At 38.8% G+C, this 18,940-nt stretch overlaps 1 protein-coding gene across 9 annotated transcripts in view; it reads right to left on the bottom strand.

Annotated features, from left to right (window-relative positions):
• EVC (EvC ciliary complex subunit 1) overlaps positions 1-18,940 on the bottom strand; it is an 81,054-nt gene that overhangs the window by 43,685 nt on the left and 18,429 nt on the right. For all 9 annotated transcript variants that reach the window (XM_055797341.1, XM_055797339.1, XM_055797340.1 and 6 more), the window contains 3 exons: positions 17,617-17,765; positions 14,715-14,813; positions 3,446-3,655 (listed from right to left, as the gene is read on the bottom strand). In XM_055797341.1, the coding sequence (XP_055653316.1) occupies positions 3,446-3,655; positions 14,715-14,813; positions 17,617-17,765 (458 nt within the window). The remainder of the gene's footprint in view (positions 1-3,445; positions 3,656-14,714; positions 14,814-17,616; positions 17,766-18,940) is intronic.

An 18,940-nucleotide genomic window follows, 5' to 3' on the forward strand; every position in this document is an offset into this window, starting at 1 on the left:
CAGCAGCAAATTAGACCCAAGTAAAATCACTCTTTTTCCTGCAACTCTCAGTTTGACATTTTTAGTCCAGATTATTCAGGAAATCGAAAGAAAGCAATTTCCCCCTAACAGCCTGTAGATGGGGTGCAATGCACACAGAATGCCAAGCAAGTACCTAGCCTGGTGCAGACGTCTGCTCCCTGTAACCGCCACCCAGGCAGGAGAGGAGAGCTCATCTACAGAAATCATGAGGTAGGGGCTATGTGGTAAAATGCTCAAAATTTATTTTCATTAGTCATTTATTCCCATTTGCCTCGCTCACATCCTCAAGTGTATAAGGCAAAGTTAAATATGAAACTGATTTTTTATTTTCAATTGTAAAAAAGATTCTGTTTCCTCAAAGGACATCATGTTCCAGATATGTATAAATGCTAGGAAAGATAATCTACAAAAATAATATGCAGTTCAAGTAAATGAGAAATATTCCTTTTTGAGCCACCTTGAAAAGCTGACATAAATAGCCTGGTGAAAAACCCTTCTGGTGTTAGAATTCCCAAGTCTGTAAAGCAGGTGACTGCGTAACTCTTAGTATAGTACATTATCAAGAGGCAGATGGAAGACATATCTGCTGCTGGAAAATGCCTGATAAACTGAAAGGCCTGTCAATATGAATGCTGATTTATGGATCTCCTGTCATATTCAGCACTATAACATCTATGGGATCTCCTAAATGACATGATTACCTGTCACAAACGTCCAATCTCTCTTCTTAAGGTGGAAACCAATTTCTCCTTTTTGTAGGATGTGTCAGCTTACTGCTCAAATGTAAATGCTGCTGTGTTTATACTAAGAAAGGGCTGAGACATGCACTTTGCATTTGAAGGTAATATAATGGGTTGTGTGATGTTTTTCAGGCTTTATACAGGAAAATCTGCCAGCCTAGCTTTGGTGGACTAGCTGTCTCCCTGCATGGTCTCTTTGGAAATACAACAGACTTTTTTTCCAGTTTAGTTTAAACCACTTCCAAAAAGCCACATGTATTAAGTTAAAAGAGCTACTTAACTCCTGCAAAGTATATCATCTTGAGGAATCACACATTTTCCTGCTAGAAGAAACCCTTGTCTCTTCTAGAAATTTATCCCACAGAATCACTTGTCCTTACAACAGGTCTGTCTTCCGCTCAGGAAATGTTTATATTGAATAAGGCTCAACTGCAGTGCTGGTGACCCAGAGACCAATGTGAGAGCTCTGTCATTGCTAACTGAATTCCTCTATAGCTCAGTAATTACTGTTAATAATGTCAGCAAACCCTTTATTCTGTTGGGGTTTTTTTTTCCCCGCTAGGAAGTCATCTGCTTTGTATTATGAACGCTACGGTACACTGAAACTGATGGAAAATCAACATTCTAATTCAAATAACCTATGCCTGGGCATGACTGCAAGGCCTGAATTCACATACAATGAATCCATCATACAGTGCTGCCCAAAGAGCTACTATCCAGCAACGGAGCGCTGGAGATGACCTAGTCCTACTAATTCCTTGAGAAAAATTCCCAGGGTGTGGTTTCTCCAATCAATACTGTGCTCAATGACAGTAACAGGCAAATGCATGAACAGCATTTCTGGAACAGAACTTCAGACCTGAAATCTCCCCCTCTATGGAGAGTCTTGTAGCTGTTAAACTGCCTCCTCTGTGGCCCTGAACAATGGCTGAGGTTCAATGGGACAGTGGGAGGACCAGAGCAGAGGTGCCCTAACATGCACTCTGACTTCTGAGGCTACTGAGTTGCACACTAGAACCTCCTCCTTCTCTGACTGTGTTTTTTAATGACAGCAGATACCACCATGGTGCTTTGGGCTCCATACACTATGAGACATGCTTGTAGGTCACCTACGAGATCAGGCTGCTCAGGTCATTCACATACAAAGCCAGGCAATTTGTGAAACCTTGATGAATGTGAGAATGAACAGCAACCCAGAAGTTTAAACTTGCCAAGTCAGGTATTGAATCCAATCCTTGGTAAAAAGGTGCAAAATTAAAAAAAAAAAAAAAAAAAAATGAGGTCAAGACATTGTTTCATTAATCACTGAAGGTATAGCTATGCCAAATGCAAACACTAAATGCCAGCCAGCAGTACTAGAAAACACAAATGCCTGCCTTTAACTTAAAGCACATGAGCGGATTCACAGGCATCAGTAGTCAGTCCCAAGCATATTTCAGTTCAGTTTGCTAGATATCCCTGTGACACAGAAACAGAAGAGGCAAGAAGAATTGTTTTTCAAAATAGTTGAGATAACAGGTGAGTTACAATAAAGTAAATACAAAATTATCAGGGAGGTGCATGTTGGTATAACTCCAGACTAAGGAAAATAGAGAAGAAAAAAAGGAAATGGCTATGAATTGCCAAGAAATAGTTCTATTTTTGTATTCCCAAGGGTGTTCTAAAACCACCAATCAGAAAACTGCTCTACCAGATTTAGTAGGAAGCCCACAGTTTCCTGAATCACAGGGCTTTATGAAAGAACCCTAAATACGAGTGGGTGGAAAATTTAAACACCCTACAGCAGCAGTCAGTAATAATTAGGGCCTCAACCAGTGCCTTATTAACCATGTACTGGATTGTCCAGGCGCTTTGGAGAATGAGGGTAGGAAAAAGTATGATTTTGCCAGTGTTAAAGAACTCTGCCAACCTTTTTAAGAAGCTCCAATTACTCTATACATTGCAGCACACAATATAAGAACCGACACACCTTTGTATAGACAAGGTCTTTCTTTGCCTTAGCTGTATTAGTCTTCAAAGCGGTGCTAATAGAGGCATATTCACTGCATGAATAAACTGAAGGTGTATTGGGTTCCAGCTTAATGCTGAAGATACCTGTCTCTGCATTTACTGTTGTTGCTTTCCTCCTCTAGTGTCAATGCCCTGTGTGCTGAGCACAAACAGATCAGGAAAGCTGGATGTGTTTCTTCACCTTCTCAGAGTGAAGAGTTAGCTTTATATAAAGTGTGTATCATATGTTTCCAATTATTATAGTATTAATATATAAAAATTATTAAGGAACATTTGCCGTTGTAAGGCCTCCTTTCCTGTAAAGCACACTCACATACACCCTCTCCAAACAGACCAGATGAAGGTTCTTTTGAACCGTTTCTGTAGATGCTCAAGAGCTGAGGACATCAGGCAGCAGCCTTGCCAAAAATTGTTTATATGCTGACAAAGCTGTCAAACACTGTGGACAGATGTCTAGTGATTACTCTCTGACTCCTCTATGCAAGTCTACATGCACAGCATCTATATTCACTCCATACTGCATGTCAAACTGTCCATCCCAAGTCCAGACCTGTATCTAGATCTGGGCTGTGTATTTATATACAAAATATTCCCTACAGAGAAGTATCTTGATAACTTTTTTCCATATCTCTGTTTTTAGACCCTAGGGCCCCAGAATGTAATACGGGTCTTACTTTTTTTTCTTGCAATAGCTGCTCCTGGAAAAGCTTCCAGCGTCTCTGGTGGTGGGTCTCCCATTTCTCCAGAGGGACCAAATTCTCCTGCCATTCCTCTTTCAGAAGCTCACATTCTCTTACAGAGAGGCCGGTCACAACAGGCAGGATCTGAAGAAACAGCTCCGTCACCAACTCTGCTAAAGCATGGGAAGCTTTATAGTACAGTTCCTAATGGAGGGACAAAGAGGGACAGAGAGAGACAGGTGACAAAGTGAACCCTGTGCCAGTCCTTTGGAGCTGTTTCACTGCAGGTCTCCATGATGCCAGTGAGAGAACCATGTCCCACTGAAAACACTGGGCCAGTGACTGACCCCCAGAGCTAAAATCCAGTGCCACTAATGCTTGAGTTAAAAAGACCAGGTTTTGTAGATGGAACAGTTTAAATGTTTTGGTTCAAGGCACACAAGGTCATTTAAAATGCAACAGAGACATGAGCACATGAGACCTGGAATTCTACCTGCTGCCCACATGCAACTGCAGTACAAATAATATCTTGTTTTAGTGGCTATGGTGATGTGTTAATAAAAATACTTATTTTGCAAAGTACTGTGGAAATCCGATGTAGCACAACACCTCATAGGCACACCTTCAAAGGTGCTGATATGAAATGAATGAAGGCAAGAAAGACAGAAGGGTTAAAAGGGACAGTACAGCTTTTAGTTAGGCAAAACTGACATTAGTCATGTTAAATAGTTGGTGCTCTAAGATATGACACTCTTCAATGCCTGAAGGACAGAATTATTTAAATTCCTTCTGATGCAGAACAGGTTTAAGCCTAGGAAAACAAACATCTTCTGGTGGTTTTATTTCAACTAGTCCCATATGAGCGGTTTTCAATTGCTGAAGCTGTTTCACCCACAAGAAGAGTTTGGGTGATTTAGTCAGATGGCATCCAAGCTAAAAAGTCACAGAATCATAGAACTGTTCAGGTTGGAAAAGACCTTTAAGATCATCAAGTCCAACTGTTAGAAGTCCAACTGAATTAATTATTTTTTCTGTCCTTCCCCTTCTCTTACCCATGGACGATGGAAGTGTATTCACAAGTGTTTATGTTCTACTTATTTACTAATGCTTTCAAAGATACATTTCATAAAGGTAACTGCAAATAATTATCCAAAAAATAGTCAGATGTGCTTTGCCAGATCAATTTGTAGCAACATACTTGGTAAGTTGACTTTAAATATGTGTCTAGATCTTCTGCAATTACAGCCTTTGAACACTTCAAAGCCCAAGTATAGGCCAGAGATCAAAGTCTGGCCCTACTTATTCTATTTATTTCTTCTGTAGTTTCATTTTTGCTATCCTTCAACTTAAAGGACTGGGGCTGCATAAAGTTTCAGGCCACAATACATTACTTAAAATATAAAGCACTCCTCTCTGAAGATGCAATGTAAGTGAAAGAAACTAGAATCTAGCAATACTGACCTCTGAAATGTTATGTTTCTATTGTTCAGAACATATAATTTCACTGTCAGGTAACAGTGATGATACCAGCTGTATTGGCAAACTTGCTACAATTTGAGATAATCCCTGAGGAGGAGTGTGGGTAGGTAGCTTTCCCCAGTAGAAGAGAGAAAACAAAAACACATTGGAAAGGTCACACAGACAGTTCAGTACTCGAGCAGTCTGAAGAGCTATTTTTGGTGTGAGTTCCACATGATCTTACTAGTCCAAAAAGCTTTACTGCCTGCCTGGTTTTGCTTTCATTGTAAATAAAGTGTTAGCCCTTAATATAAGCACTATAATATAAAAATAATAAAAACACTTAATATTTACTTCTTTAAATACAGCTAATATTTTTAAAACTCTTTTCAGCACTCCTGTTGCAAGAACAAGTCAATTCTTCTAGTTGTTGCCTTCTTTTAAATACAGGTTTAATTAAAACCTCGTAAGTGACTAAAATCTGTAATGTCTCAATAAAAACACAGAGATATTTATCTAGATGTCAAAAACATTTGTCTGCAGCTCATATACATGAAAAGTTCTAGCAGACTTGTCTTTTTGGGAGAGATACACTGGCATAATGTACTATTGTGTAAGAGCCCATTCCAACTGCTAGATGTGGTATTATAAAAAAGAAAATACAACCAAACCAGCCCTTCCCCCCTGCCCCCACCCCCCCAATGGAAAAGGATGTTAAATTGCAAAGTCAGGAGCTCAGAAACAAAGAATGAACAGAACTTAGGTTGCATGTGAAATCTAATTCTGTTCCCCTGTAATAAACTGGGGGCTCACACACTATTTCCACATGACCTTTCTCTGTTCCATGTTTAGGTTTATCAATACCCATTGAATGGATAGAATTCCTAAAAATTTTTATTTTGTACTTCTCATTGATTGTAAAATATCCAAATTGTGCACTGAACACTAAATTATTATTTTCCTCCTAGGATCTCTCTAGGATGCTAATCACCATATTAATTAGCTGTTTCACAAACAATACATAGCTTATCTTAACAGCTCCCTGCAGTAACCTCTTCTTACGGATAAAGCTGAGGCACACTATCAAAAGCGTTCACTACACCTTCAAGATGACCTGTCTTGATTTTTTCCACTCTCTTACCTGTTTATAAAGCATGCAGGATTTTCAGAGTCCAGCTGCCACTGGCTTTGTTTCATTTCAGAAGTGTTCTGAATTCTTGTAAATTGGGCTACAAGTTTCTGAAACTGGGTACTGGGTGTAAGTATAAGAATTAAGTCAAAGACAACAATCAGAGACCTCATTTCTGGTAATAATTCTCCCATTTCTAACGATTGCTCGCAACACAATCTGGACATGACAGTATCATTAGGGGAACATTTGCTACACAGGTGCATCCTATGTCCCCTACTCCTTAATTCTTACAGTTACCAGTTCCTGTTACAACAAGAGGTAGGATTCACACGGTCTGAATCATCTGTGTAGTTGGCCTGGCTTAGCTTGCCAACACTAATGAAAAATGGTGTGTTTGAATTCTCTCTTCTGCTGCTATTTATTTTAAAACTCAGTCCTTCTGGGATTTAACATAGGCTCAGAGATCCTATGTTTCTAATCTCTGTGTCCCATACAACATTTAAAGAACACTCACTCCATCTCTGTAAACCACCTTCTCTGAGCTTTACTAGCCTTTCAGGACAAGTTAACTTTCCTGCCTATACTGGGTGTTCAGGTATGTAAGAAATTTTCTTGGTTCTGAAATAGTTCAGAAGCAGTTTAGAGGTGCCTGTGGCATCTCTACTGCAACCTGAAAAGATCTCAGGCAGGGTGTTAAGTAACTATTCTTAAATAAACAGTTTCACCTATGGCAGCAAAATCACTTTGCAACATATTTTGCTGCAGAACTGTCAGCATTTCCCTGGCATATTGACAGCTCTGTATTATTATTTACTAGGAAATCTTTTGCCCAGAACATAAAGAAGCTATTTTGTTACGTGCCTTCATGCCATTCTGTTTGAAAACCAAGCGAAGAGAGTTCTGCTTGCACTGCCTGCAGCTTCAAATTACACTGTATACTTACCCTTGGCGCTACCACAGTGGGTATGTAGTTACTGAGGAAAAACCTGACTAGGTCCTGCTCCCACAAAATTACTTACCTGCATCACCTCATTAATGTGATTGGCCAGGTTGTCATTAGATAAAAATGCTTAACTATTTGTTTGCAAAATAATTCATGACCCTCTGCTGAAAACTGGTGTATGAAAGGACAAGAAAGTGAGATCAGAATTCCAGAAGCAGTTTTTCAAATCACAGCCCCTTTAAAAATGAAAATGCTGGGTGAATACATGGAGGGGAAGCAGGACTAAGCAGAACGTTCTTTACATCACAGGAACGTTGCAAAATGGCACACAAAGCAACAGGGAACCTGGTCAGGTGCTCTATGTCCCCAGGATGATGATTTTTAACAGCACTGCAAACTTTTTGTTTAAGTTCTGTTAAAAATTCTACTCTGTTTAAGTTCTGTTAAAAATTCTACTCTGACATAAATCCTGCACTTACTGGTCTCATCTGTGGTCCAAGATCACAAAATAAACCACTGTCAGTCATAACTATCAAAACACTAACTTCTCCTGTGTGTAAGGAACTGCTGGCCACACAGCCTTCTTTAATCTGAACACGCAATCGTATGGACATTAGACCACAGGCTGTCCTTCCAATCCAGACCCTAACACAACAGCATGCTCTACCCAGAGGACATACCACAGGTACAATATGATGGCCACACTGTTTAATGCAGAACTTCAAAAAAAAGTAGTGGAACGGTGTTTTCAAATTTGGTAGGGTAAATGGTTAAGTCTACTTTTAGGAAAGACTGCAGATATGATTGAATACTACAGCTAACAAAATAGTTCAAAACTATTCATACTCCAAGGAATGTACTTGATCTGAAACAGTAATAAATTCTGTCTGTGAACAGGGACGGCACACTACATATTATAAAACTTATTTTGCACAGGAAAAAAAAGAAAAACACTAAGAAATCCTACCACTTCCAGGATCTTCTTTTTGGACTAGAACCCCCACAAAATAGTTTTTACAAGCTTCCTGATATGCCATCTCTTGGTTTTTAGAACTTTCACTTAATGAAATTTATTCAAATTGATTCCATTAATAGAATAGCTGATTGCAGTGTTGAATGAACCTGTTTGTACTACCTGGCAGTCAATCTCAAAGCTTTTCAAAAATTCTCCAGAGATATTCATCAAGCATAAAGAAATAACATGGGGTATATGCAGAAATAAAATGGGCTCAGATTAAAATGCGAAGTGCATCTGAACTTCAAAGAAAGCAATAAAAATATAATAATTTTGTCAAAAACCAAGGAAAGTACACAGTTTATCAGATTTCACTACAGAACCAATGAACAATGTTAATGCTTTCCCTCAAATACAAATAATTAAAAGGTTCCTACATCAGATGAGAATAAAGTGAATAGTCAAACTGTGAAGCAGAAGATGTATTTAGAGAGGCTGCCTGTACTGTATTTTACATGCTAGCTACTGACTAGTATATATTATCTCTGAGAGGCATCTGCACAGCTGTTTATTAACTTGTGATACAACAGCATTTAATTAAAATAATTTAAATTTCTGGTCAAAGCTGTAGAATATTCTTGCATGTATCTCCAGAAGCTCAATGGCTAGGATGCTTATTTAAGAGGCAAGAGATTCATCTCCCAGTCCATGTTGTATCTTATTAAGGACATAGATTCAATACTCAGATCATACATCCCATAAATACTTCAGACGTTCCTGGACACCACTGGCTACTAGAAAATACTTCACATTATAAAGTCACACTAAATGGAGAAAAGCTGATTGCATGTACTTTTTCCCCTCTTCCACATGAAGAATTCTGGAAATGCTAACTGGAAAATGAAAGCAGCACCCTGCTTTTCAGCATCCTAAGACCAATAAAACACAATGACATTGAAGTCATCCTCAGCACAAGCTAATTAAAAAAAAAGTTTTTTATTTCCATGCATTTAAAATGGAGGTTCATTGAAATTCTAGTCTTGCCCCCTCACTGGTCCTTGATTTATTCAGGAGGCAGTTTCAATCTTCTCTTTCCGTACAACCTTTTTAGAAATGTGCCTCTGTAGATAAGGTTATGCCCTTTACTAGATCTAACTATTAATAAATGGTGGATCCATAAAGAGGTAAAATACATTTTCTCATGCAATAAGGCAAGAAACAAACTTCAGAATGAAGGCTATCCAACCTCACGGATCTTGTATCAGCTTTGACTGAAATGACCAGATCAAGTTTAATCAGTGCCCAAACGCAGAACTAAACTGAGCTCACACAGTAAGAGTTCACAAATTTAATCTATTAGATCATGCTGTCTTTCAGCCTTTTCTGGGGTAAGTCACAAGGCATAATTTCCAAAAGTGAGCATGTGAGGTGGAGGTCTCTTGATATGGATTTCCATCTGAGACAAGACAAGCTGTGGGTGATTCCCCTTGAAAAGAAGCAATTTTGGTACCCCAAACTGCAGTCCACTCTATGAAAAGCATCCTTAACCATATCTCATGTTAATGAAATTACATAAGGAAAGAAATAACAGAGTAAGTCTCTGAGAAACTGTACTTTTCATTTTAACAAAAAAAAAAATCCCCTTTTATTAACAAAGGAAAAAAATCAAATACTTTGCTTCAACCTCACCTTCATGTTTACCCATTCATAAAATGTTTATTGCCTTGCCTGTTGATAATACTCATTACTTAATAGCTTTTAGTCTAAATTCCTGTGCATTTCTATGTTCTGTTAAGTCAAATGAAATAACATTCTGGTGAACTGCTATCAGTAAATGGGAATTATAAATGACAGTAAATTGTGTGTTTTCATGGCTCTGATGTTAAGGAAGAGGAAAACTAATTATTTTACCACAGACTATGTAATTCCTAGCTGTAAATTTATTTCCTTTGTGCAACCTGCATGTCTATCTGTTTTCTTACTAATGAACTATTCAACCATCAACCTCTTTTAACTTCTCCTTTCCCTACTGAAATAAGTAGGTAGTTCCGTTCCCCCACCCCACCCCCAAACAAACAAACAAAAGAGAAAGAAAAGATTAAAGGATGGTGAACACTTGATATGCTAAACTTGACCGACTTGCAAGGAGCTCGCCTTTTCTTTTGAAGAGATCATGAGAAAAGAGAATCAGAATAGGACATACAGGGGGTGCTTTTGCTACCATGTAAATGAAAATTACAGTAAAAACTATGCAACTGAAAACCTACCCAAGCCAATACAAAACTTACTGCAGCACAGTATCCCTTGTGTAGAGGATAATTCTGCAGACTGTGTTTATGAAAGCATTAGTCTGAGCCATTCACTTACCTCTGACACAATTCCTCCTTCAGTTATAATATACTGTGATAATCAAAACCGCTTGCCCCTAATTCTTCAACTTGCACTTCAAAAGTAAGTTATGAAGATAGTGTCTAGACATAGACTATTCACCTACAGCATACTATTTTAATCCACTAGTATGGCTGAAAAGTCCCACGTTATCCTCCAAATATAACTCATTCATTCACTTCAAGCATCAACAGATTCCATTGACCTTGGTTAAATAATTTTGATTGATCTATTCATGTGTGCACAAAACAAACCTACTCAATTATTCTATGCAAACACAGTCAGCTTCCAGATCATTGCATTTTTACATATTTATTCACCAATTTGGATAATTCTTTGATGTATTGTAGCACTGCAGGCTACAGCAGTGCTAGAGGGTTATATAAACCTATCTTGATGAACCCACAAACTGTTTAAAAGGGGAAAAACTGACAAAATAGAAAAGTCATAGAAATTTGAGAAGGGCTTAGAAGAACCTTGTGAGAACAAAGTAAGGATCTTGTCCCACAGGTAAGTGACATCTTTTCTTCTGTCCCCAGGATATTTATTAGTTCCCTATTCGACCACATGTTGACCTTTCCCCTATATTTTACTATCACCTCTTGCATTGAGGTTATCTTTCTACTTATTCATGAAACTAAGTCTGTCAGGCTTTTTCCCTGCTTGCTTATACAAGGACAAACCGAGGTAACTGTTGAAGTAAGTCGTCATTCTAGAGCACAACTGCTGGACGAACAGAGGGCCTAAACTTGGTATCACATACAAGCCTTGCCAGGTTGTTTTCCCTTGAAAAAAAAAAGGTAACAGACTAAGGACCACAAGCTTTGGGCAACAGCAGGGCACTTGGTCAAGTGAACTTATCAGAATGCAACCCTTGGGAACTTTGTACTGGTTGTCTTCCCTGAGGATTTATTCTAGTTCGTCATCAACAGTGCAAGTTTTGATAGAGTACTTAAATGGGGGTGAAAGGTTTAGAAAGTTGATACAGGATGCATGCACCTGCATGCTCTGACAGTTGCTTTGAAAGCTGCTGGAAACTGTTCTTAGCTGAAGAATGCTGAGAATGCCTGAGAATGGGACCTAACCAGCTAACTGGGTATTATCCATCTGTCTAACACTGGTGCTATCACACTCCAGACGTTACTGGATATTACTGCATATAGTCATTTGTCTGAATCAACATGGCTGTTCTTTACTAGGATATGGGTGTTTATCTGATGAATTGCATTACTGATGATGCCCCAAGGACCATGAAAGCAAATTAAGAAAACAGAGGGCCTGGATGTGTTAAAAAAGACCCCACCAGGGTTTGGGGTCTGCTGCCATTAATCTGACAAGTGTGGTGTGATTCATTCCAGTTTTGGGGGTTTCCAGCTGAAGTCAAGATGGCAATGGGTGCATAAGCAGGAACTTGTCTGGAACGCTAAATCCTGTGGGTACTGGACAACATTAGATTGTTCAGCCCAGAAGAAACAGACAATATTTGTAATCCTCGGCCAGTAGAAAGTATGAGCTACTTGGAAGAGGGAGCATACAGGATGCTACTGCTAAATCTAATCTTGGTTATGGAGAAATTGTGATTCAGATAAGTTTGCCTCCTCTTGGATTTAGGTAATTAGCTCCTAGTAAGACATCTCAGTTTCACTTCCCTTAAATGCAACAGCTATTTAACTTCCGTGTGTGGGAAAGCATAACTACTTTGTGCAGTTCTGCAAGGCTTATTTTCATGTGCAATAAAATATAAAGTGGGCTGAACTCTTAAATATTTAATTACTTCTAGTATTTTCCACTCGGACTATGTTTACAAATGTATAAATGCATCTTTTTAAAATGTCTTGCAGTCTATCTTTGGATGTCTGGTGGTCCACAGGCTAAGGAATATTCATCTAAGTATCTGTGGAGCATGCCAGGGTGACTTCAGAGAGTTTCACTCAGTTTCTTCAGTAATATTGCTACGATTCTTTTGCTACTGTAATGATAAAAAAGCAACAGAACAGAACTCTCTACTGGTGAATTTCTTTTCTTGCCTTCTAACTTACTTAGTAACACATGCTTGCAGCTATGGAAGTATGGAGATTAAGTGAACAATACAATGTTTAACCAAAACTTTAATTTAACCTTTTCCTTGGTCACGGTAGAACAAAAATTGCAGAGTCCAAACCTTCCAAATGAGCACAAGGTAAATGACTATCAGTTAAGCTTCAGGGAGTACAGACCTTCTGGAACGACAACATGGAGCACTGCTCTGTTTGTTGATGTGCCCAAACTAGCTGGTTCAAATGCAACTGGGACATAGGTTACAGTGCGGTGCTGACTACTGCCATGTGAGGGTTGCTGGTACTCAGCTGGTCAGTCTAATGTTTGCTTGCTTAGGTCTACCTGAGCTGCAGTCACATCACTGCACTGGGGAGTATCTCAAATCCCTGGCGCCCACCCATCGTTATCTTGCCTTCCCACTGGTAGCAGTAGATCCTCCTAGCAGAGACCCAGAGAAACTAATTGAAGGGGCAAAGCTTCTGCTTGTCCAAGGTGCACTTCTACTGTGAAAGTGTGGTGGAACAGAGAGAGAAGCAAAGTTGTTGTGGTTGTGAGATGCAACTCCTTCCCCTTAATGGTAAATCTACTTTTGCTTTTATGTGCCAAGTAACAGACAACATGTGTAACTACTGCACTTCCCTCACTGCAGAAATCAGAACAGCTCCATCTACCTACAGCGGAGCTACACTCATTTGTATTTTCTATTCTTTCCAGCTTATGCTGCTTATGAGGTATATTCAGAAACAGTCTGTTCTCCTAAAACTCTGACAATCTGTAGTATGTGTATTTAGGGTTAAGGGGAGAAAGTGCAGCTGTTCATTATGTTAAATATCACAATAAAAATGTTTTATTAAAGAAAAAAGAAGTGGAAATTAAGATTTGTGGACCCTCATTCAACAGATGCCAGCTGGATCACAGTACTTGCAGTTTTTCTTGTCTGGCTGGCAGTGTTTGTTTGGGATAGGAATAAGAGAACAGCTGTAATATGGAATGTAATGGCTTAGAGATAGGTGAATTGGCAGAGTTCAAGTTTGTACAGCTCTCCTGGCAACTTGGCAATTCCAGAAACACTTAATTCACCAAACCAATTTTTCTTTAATGGAAAAGAAATCTTAGCTAATAGTGCTTAAAGAAATAGGATTTTCAGTTTGATCTTAGTGTGACTAAAGCAGCATAAACAATAAAGGAAAGCAATATAATTCCACAAATGAGGTGGAACTATGCAGGGTAAAAAAATTCTTTGGTCTCCAGAGACTTCAGGTGAATTGAGGAAGGGGGTGGAGCAGTTAGTAACTCTGGAGAATGGACTGTATAGTAATGCACAGTAATATCAGCAGACATGTTGATTTTTCTTAAATTAAATAGTTTTGCACAATTAATCCACCCTTATTCACTGGCACAGCCCTCCAAGCAAACTTCACCTTTCTCCAAAGTAGCAGTAATAGTTCTCAAATACTCTGTTGCTTGCACTATTGCATAAAACCATGGCAAAACTATTTGTTCTAAATACAGTGGCTTTATTTTTTTTATCAACTGAATCTGAAAACGTGCATGTAGACTAGAGCTAATTAAGATTGTGTGGGTATCTTATCCTAATGTGATAGGGACTACAAGTTTCCATAACACCCTGATCTGGTCATAATTAATCATGACAAGGATTCTGTTGAGCTGAAAGTGATTAGCTCCAGCCTAATTAAAGGTCATTGCTGGCTACAGCTTTGGGCTTCATCAGATAGATCATGTTATACATTTTTTCGGTGCAGACAGAAAATCATTAAAGATTATGCAAAAGCATGAAGTATCTACATATTTTCCAAATCAGTAATATAAAGAAGTCTAAAAATATTACTTACACAAAAGATCTGAACTTATTTCAGGGAATTAACTAGCGTCAAAACAATTTCTCTGAGAGGAAAAGAGATGAGAAAACTATTTTTTGAGATGTAGTGAAGTTAACTAAGAATAGTATCATCCTACTGTGGTGCACAGGAGATAATTATGCTACATAAAAGAAGTCTCTCTCCCAGTAGTAATGACAGATGTTGTATGCTCTCAAAGTTATTGCAGCCTTGTCAGCCATGCAGGCAGCACATTTTGGCAGACCACATAGGCATTTTCTGACTAATGTGAGGTTAGGAAATGTAGTGGATTGGGAAGGTAGGACAGGAAAAGGCAACCTAATGTGGAAGATTGTCCTGTCTCTATCTCCTGGTTTGCCAGCCTAGCTTCCTGGAGCTGCCATGATCTCTCTTGCAATTCCCCAACCCTCCCAGGCTCTGACATTGTGTAGCGAGGTTAGAGGATCATGAGAATTATTTTACTAAATAACACATATCACTAGAGGTGGTACCTTGTAGAGATCTGCAACAGCCTCAGTGCTCTTGAAGTCATCCTCCTCCTCCAGTTCCCACTGTGCTTGTCGATGCTTCTCTAGCAGCTCATGGTAAGCCTAAAAGAAACACAATAGGTATATTTAAATAGCTGAAAAAGTTTTGATAGCTTTTTGTGATCCTCCCCTTCTCTGATCTCCTTCCCATGTATCATCACAGCAGTGTTTATCTGAAACTGTGACTCAGAGGGAAATGAAACTTGCCTTATCGCCTCAATTTGAGCATATCTAGTCTTGAGTATGAAACTCCCTAGCCTCAGCAATTTGGGATTAAATAATATGTACTAGTACTGGAAATTGTGAAATTATCTGATTTGCAGCTGCTTTCCTGTGTATGAGTATCACTTCATCACAGCCAGTACTATGAGGTGCAGAACAGCCATCAGATATCATCATCAGACACCTTAGTTACAGTAGTATCACACTGTATAGGGCTTTTACACTGGGGTTAGTCACCATGTCCCATGGTGCTCCCTAAAAGGCTGACCTATGACTTGGTCCAGATTTGGTCCTTGGTCAGAGACTTCAGAGGGTGCAATTATTTTTTTTTTCTTCAAGCTAGGACTGTAATGTGTTGGCATCCTCATGTGATGTAATGGAAGACTGAATTTCACAGGCAAAGAACATCCCATTCTATAGACTAATGAGTGGTCTTATACATAAATATTCCATATTTTGATTTAAACTACCAAGTGCCCTCTCACATTCCTGTGGTAGGCATGGCTTTCTAGGTATGTCAATAGGGTTCTTCTAAAGAGCATGAAAGTGCTCATAAACTCTCCATGTTCAGGTCACTCTTGTAGAGGTGGACTTGAAAATTCACACTGATGAAATCATAGTTTAACACAGAATTTGGCAAGTTGATTGCTGTAACTTGTATGCCCACCGAGGGAGGGCTGAGCAAGACTGGGTTACCATAACTAGCACTTTTTGGCTGTGTGCTTCACTTGATCATCCCTGTACTCTCTGCCAGTGAAAAGCAAAATGAAAATGCTCCTTTTTCCAGTGGAAACATAAATGTAGGAGGCAGAATGATATAGGGACTCTAACCTTTACTATCTAGGTCATTTTGTCATATAACAAAAAAACCTCAGTACTGCAGCAACAAAATCATTACCATCCAACTCATATTCAGAAGAAACTGATGCAAAGAAAATTCACTGCAAAATCCACCTTCTTAATCGGCAACCACTGAAAATTCAGCAGGAAGGTCAGATACTTCCAAGGCTGCTACCATGGTTGCATTTTGATGAGATGTAGGGGGGAAGCGAGAGAAAAGAGTGCACTTGATGGCTACAACTCTGGGCTCATGGTGAGGATTCAGGACCAACTCCTTCACTGCTGGTCTGGCTGTGAACCATGAAACAGGTTTAAAATAGCTCCTCAATGTTGAGGGGATTGTTCGCAAAAAATAATTACCGGATAATTTAAGACAAACCATGGTAGCTGTAGATATATACAATTTCTTCTTATGCTTCAATCAGTCTCTGGATTCAAGACCCCATCCATTCTGGGACAAAAGGCTTTCTCCACTCTGGCACCAGCAAAGCTTAAATTTCTGATTTGTCTTATTATTTGCACACAGGCGTTTCACAATACTAAGATTCGGTATTGAAGTGCAAGTTGTCTATTCCTGCTCAGCTTGTCATAAGTAGATCATTAGTCTACAGTTTAACTAAACATATTTGTTAGCTTTCTAAGGTGTACAGAATAGAGCACCTCTTGCACAAAGCTGTGTGACTAACTTTGTCAGGGAGAGGTCTTATTACAGAAGTTCTAAGCTTTGTTTAATGAATTTGGGAGGTGTCCAAGAATTCTGAATTATGTGTGTAAGGAAAATACATTCACAAGTCCTCAGTGGCTACAAAAACGTGTGATAGAATTATATAGTCTCAAGTTATGAAAAGACAGAGGTTAAATGTGCTCTGCTGTTTTAAAGTGCCTGAAACCTTTTGTTTTCAAGTTAGGTGTTGCCAGACAGATGTTGCATACAAGAACAGTACCTGCATTATCTAATTCATACAATATAATTACAGAACTTGGCCCTGCAGTACAAAATTGCAGTGTTGAGATCAATAAATTTTGACAGTTTGCCACAGGAATTTGGGTCTTCTCATACAGTAATTTATCTAAGTTACTAAATTTCATCAAAAGTTTAACACTGCTGGATGTAACACTTTAACCTTAAACTATTTCTTTTCATGAAAATTGAGGACTGATTTTTTTTATTATTTCTTAGTAACTGGGGTCTGTAGTTCTCAGCAGTTATAGGAGTTTTCCAGCTCTCAGCATTTACAGCTAAGAACTCTGATGTCGTATATACATTCTGAACAACAATAAAGCTGTACAGAAAATATGGCCAAAAACCCATTACACTGGCCACTGTATACCATATTAAATTATCTATTGCTAGCCTTCTCTAAGGTATTCAGCCAGCAATCATAATGAGTTTTTCCTCTGCTTATGTGAAATTTGATAGTCTTTTGAGCCTCAGTAACCTCACCCATAGAAAAGCAATTAGATTAGTGCAGTCTGCTTTCTTCTGTAATGCAGGCCAGATACTTCCCTCCACAGATTTCCTATATTGAACATATAGTATCTAAGTAAAAGAGGTTTTCCAAAAAACATGCAATCTAGCATTAACACCCTTTAGCATTTTGTTCCAATGTGACAACACCAACACTGAAGAAAATGTCTCTAAGAAAGCTTAGGCAACAGGGGATTTCACCCCTTCCTACCTGTGCTACTGTACATGATTCTCAGGAGGTCTCAAAAATGCCAACTTTATGGAACTCAGAGAAATCTGCAATATATTTGGCCTTAAAAACTAATGGAACAGTTAATTAAGCTTTTACATGCTCACCTTAAGAAAATCATGAACATCTTCATTATGAAAAGTTTTACTGAGGAGACTCCCCTGTTCAGCTTTGTGTCTGTTTTTGAGCTCTTCTCTCTTCTTTGCACGGCACTCCAGTTGTTTCAAGATCATGTCTTTACTTTGCTGCATACATTCTGGAACATAAACCACTGATGATTAGATACCACAACTCCACAGGGAGAAAGTAGCATCTGCTACTGTCACACAACATAAGCGCACAGAAATCTGTTAGTGAGTGAAACAGGCACGTAATTACCATGCAGGATTTCATATTTGACTCTTACTTTGGACTTTTTAGATGTGAACTTTTGGGTTGTTACATGGCACTTAAATCCATCAGGGTTTTGGATCATTACCATCCTGCACCCTCCCTTTCACTGGTGCTTCAGAATGGAATTGGTGCTTTTGATGTCCTGCCTCTGCTTCATGTCTCATTGCCTCTCCACCTAAGAACTTAATTCATTTCCCCCACTCGCCCTGTCCCAGACCAGTACTTCACTACTGACACAGACAGCTAAAGGGGAACACAAAGAAATAGTCATTTGTGGCTGCTGTTGTGCCACCACACCAAGCTGCCTTAACTATAAGAAATTACTTTTTGGAGAAATAAAGGAATACAGTACTGTAGCACTGAGCATGTTACTTATTCTCCATGCTAATTTACTGTGCTTATCCACAGGCTGATGGTGCAGTGACAAAACACTTGAAAGTGCACTGAAAGTACAGGAAAACCTGTAATAAAAATGTCATCTGAACAAATCTAGCAACTGTTATTTTTAAACGCTACTTGACTCTCCACTACTTCCTTGTTTGTTTCCTAGGAGCAGTCTTGCTGGCCCTGTGCTCTGCTTGTGAATTACAGGTACAGTTTAACTTAATGTATTTAGGAGCTCATAAGCAAGGTCAACATAGACTCTCATGTGAAAATGCTGCACTCCAGATTTTGTTTTATTTTTTAACACATTTCACTTCTATCTAAACCCAGGAGGTTGATAATGCCCTTTTGCACAGGCTGTACTATAATATATAGCTATATATAACTATAAACACCTACTTGGCATAAAATCAAGGCCTTGACTGAGGTATTTTTGCTCTGAAACAAGAGAAAATTGACAAAAAGTGGGAAAAAAACACCCACAGATGTATGCTTAAGGAATGTTAGTGGCTGAACCTATGCAAAGACTATGAACTAGGTGCGCCAGTTTTAGAAGCAAACATCCATGAAAATCTGTACCACAATATACAATTCATATCAGAAAATGGTATCAGTGAATGCCAAAAAGTGAATGAGCAGCACTGCAGCAAGAAT

This window comes from Falco peregrinus, chromosome 2, assembly GCF_023634155.1.
Source record: "Falco peregrinus isolate bFalPer1 chromosome 2, bFalPer1.pri, whole genome shotgun sequence".
NCBI lineage: Eukaryota > Metazoa > Chordata > Aves > Falconiformes > Falconidae > Falco > Falco peregrinus.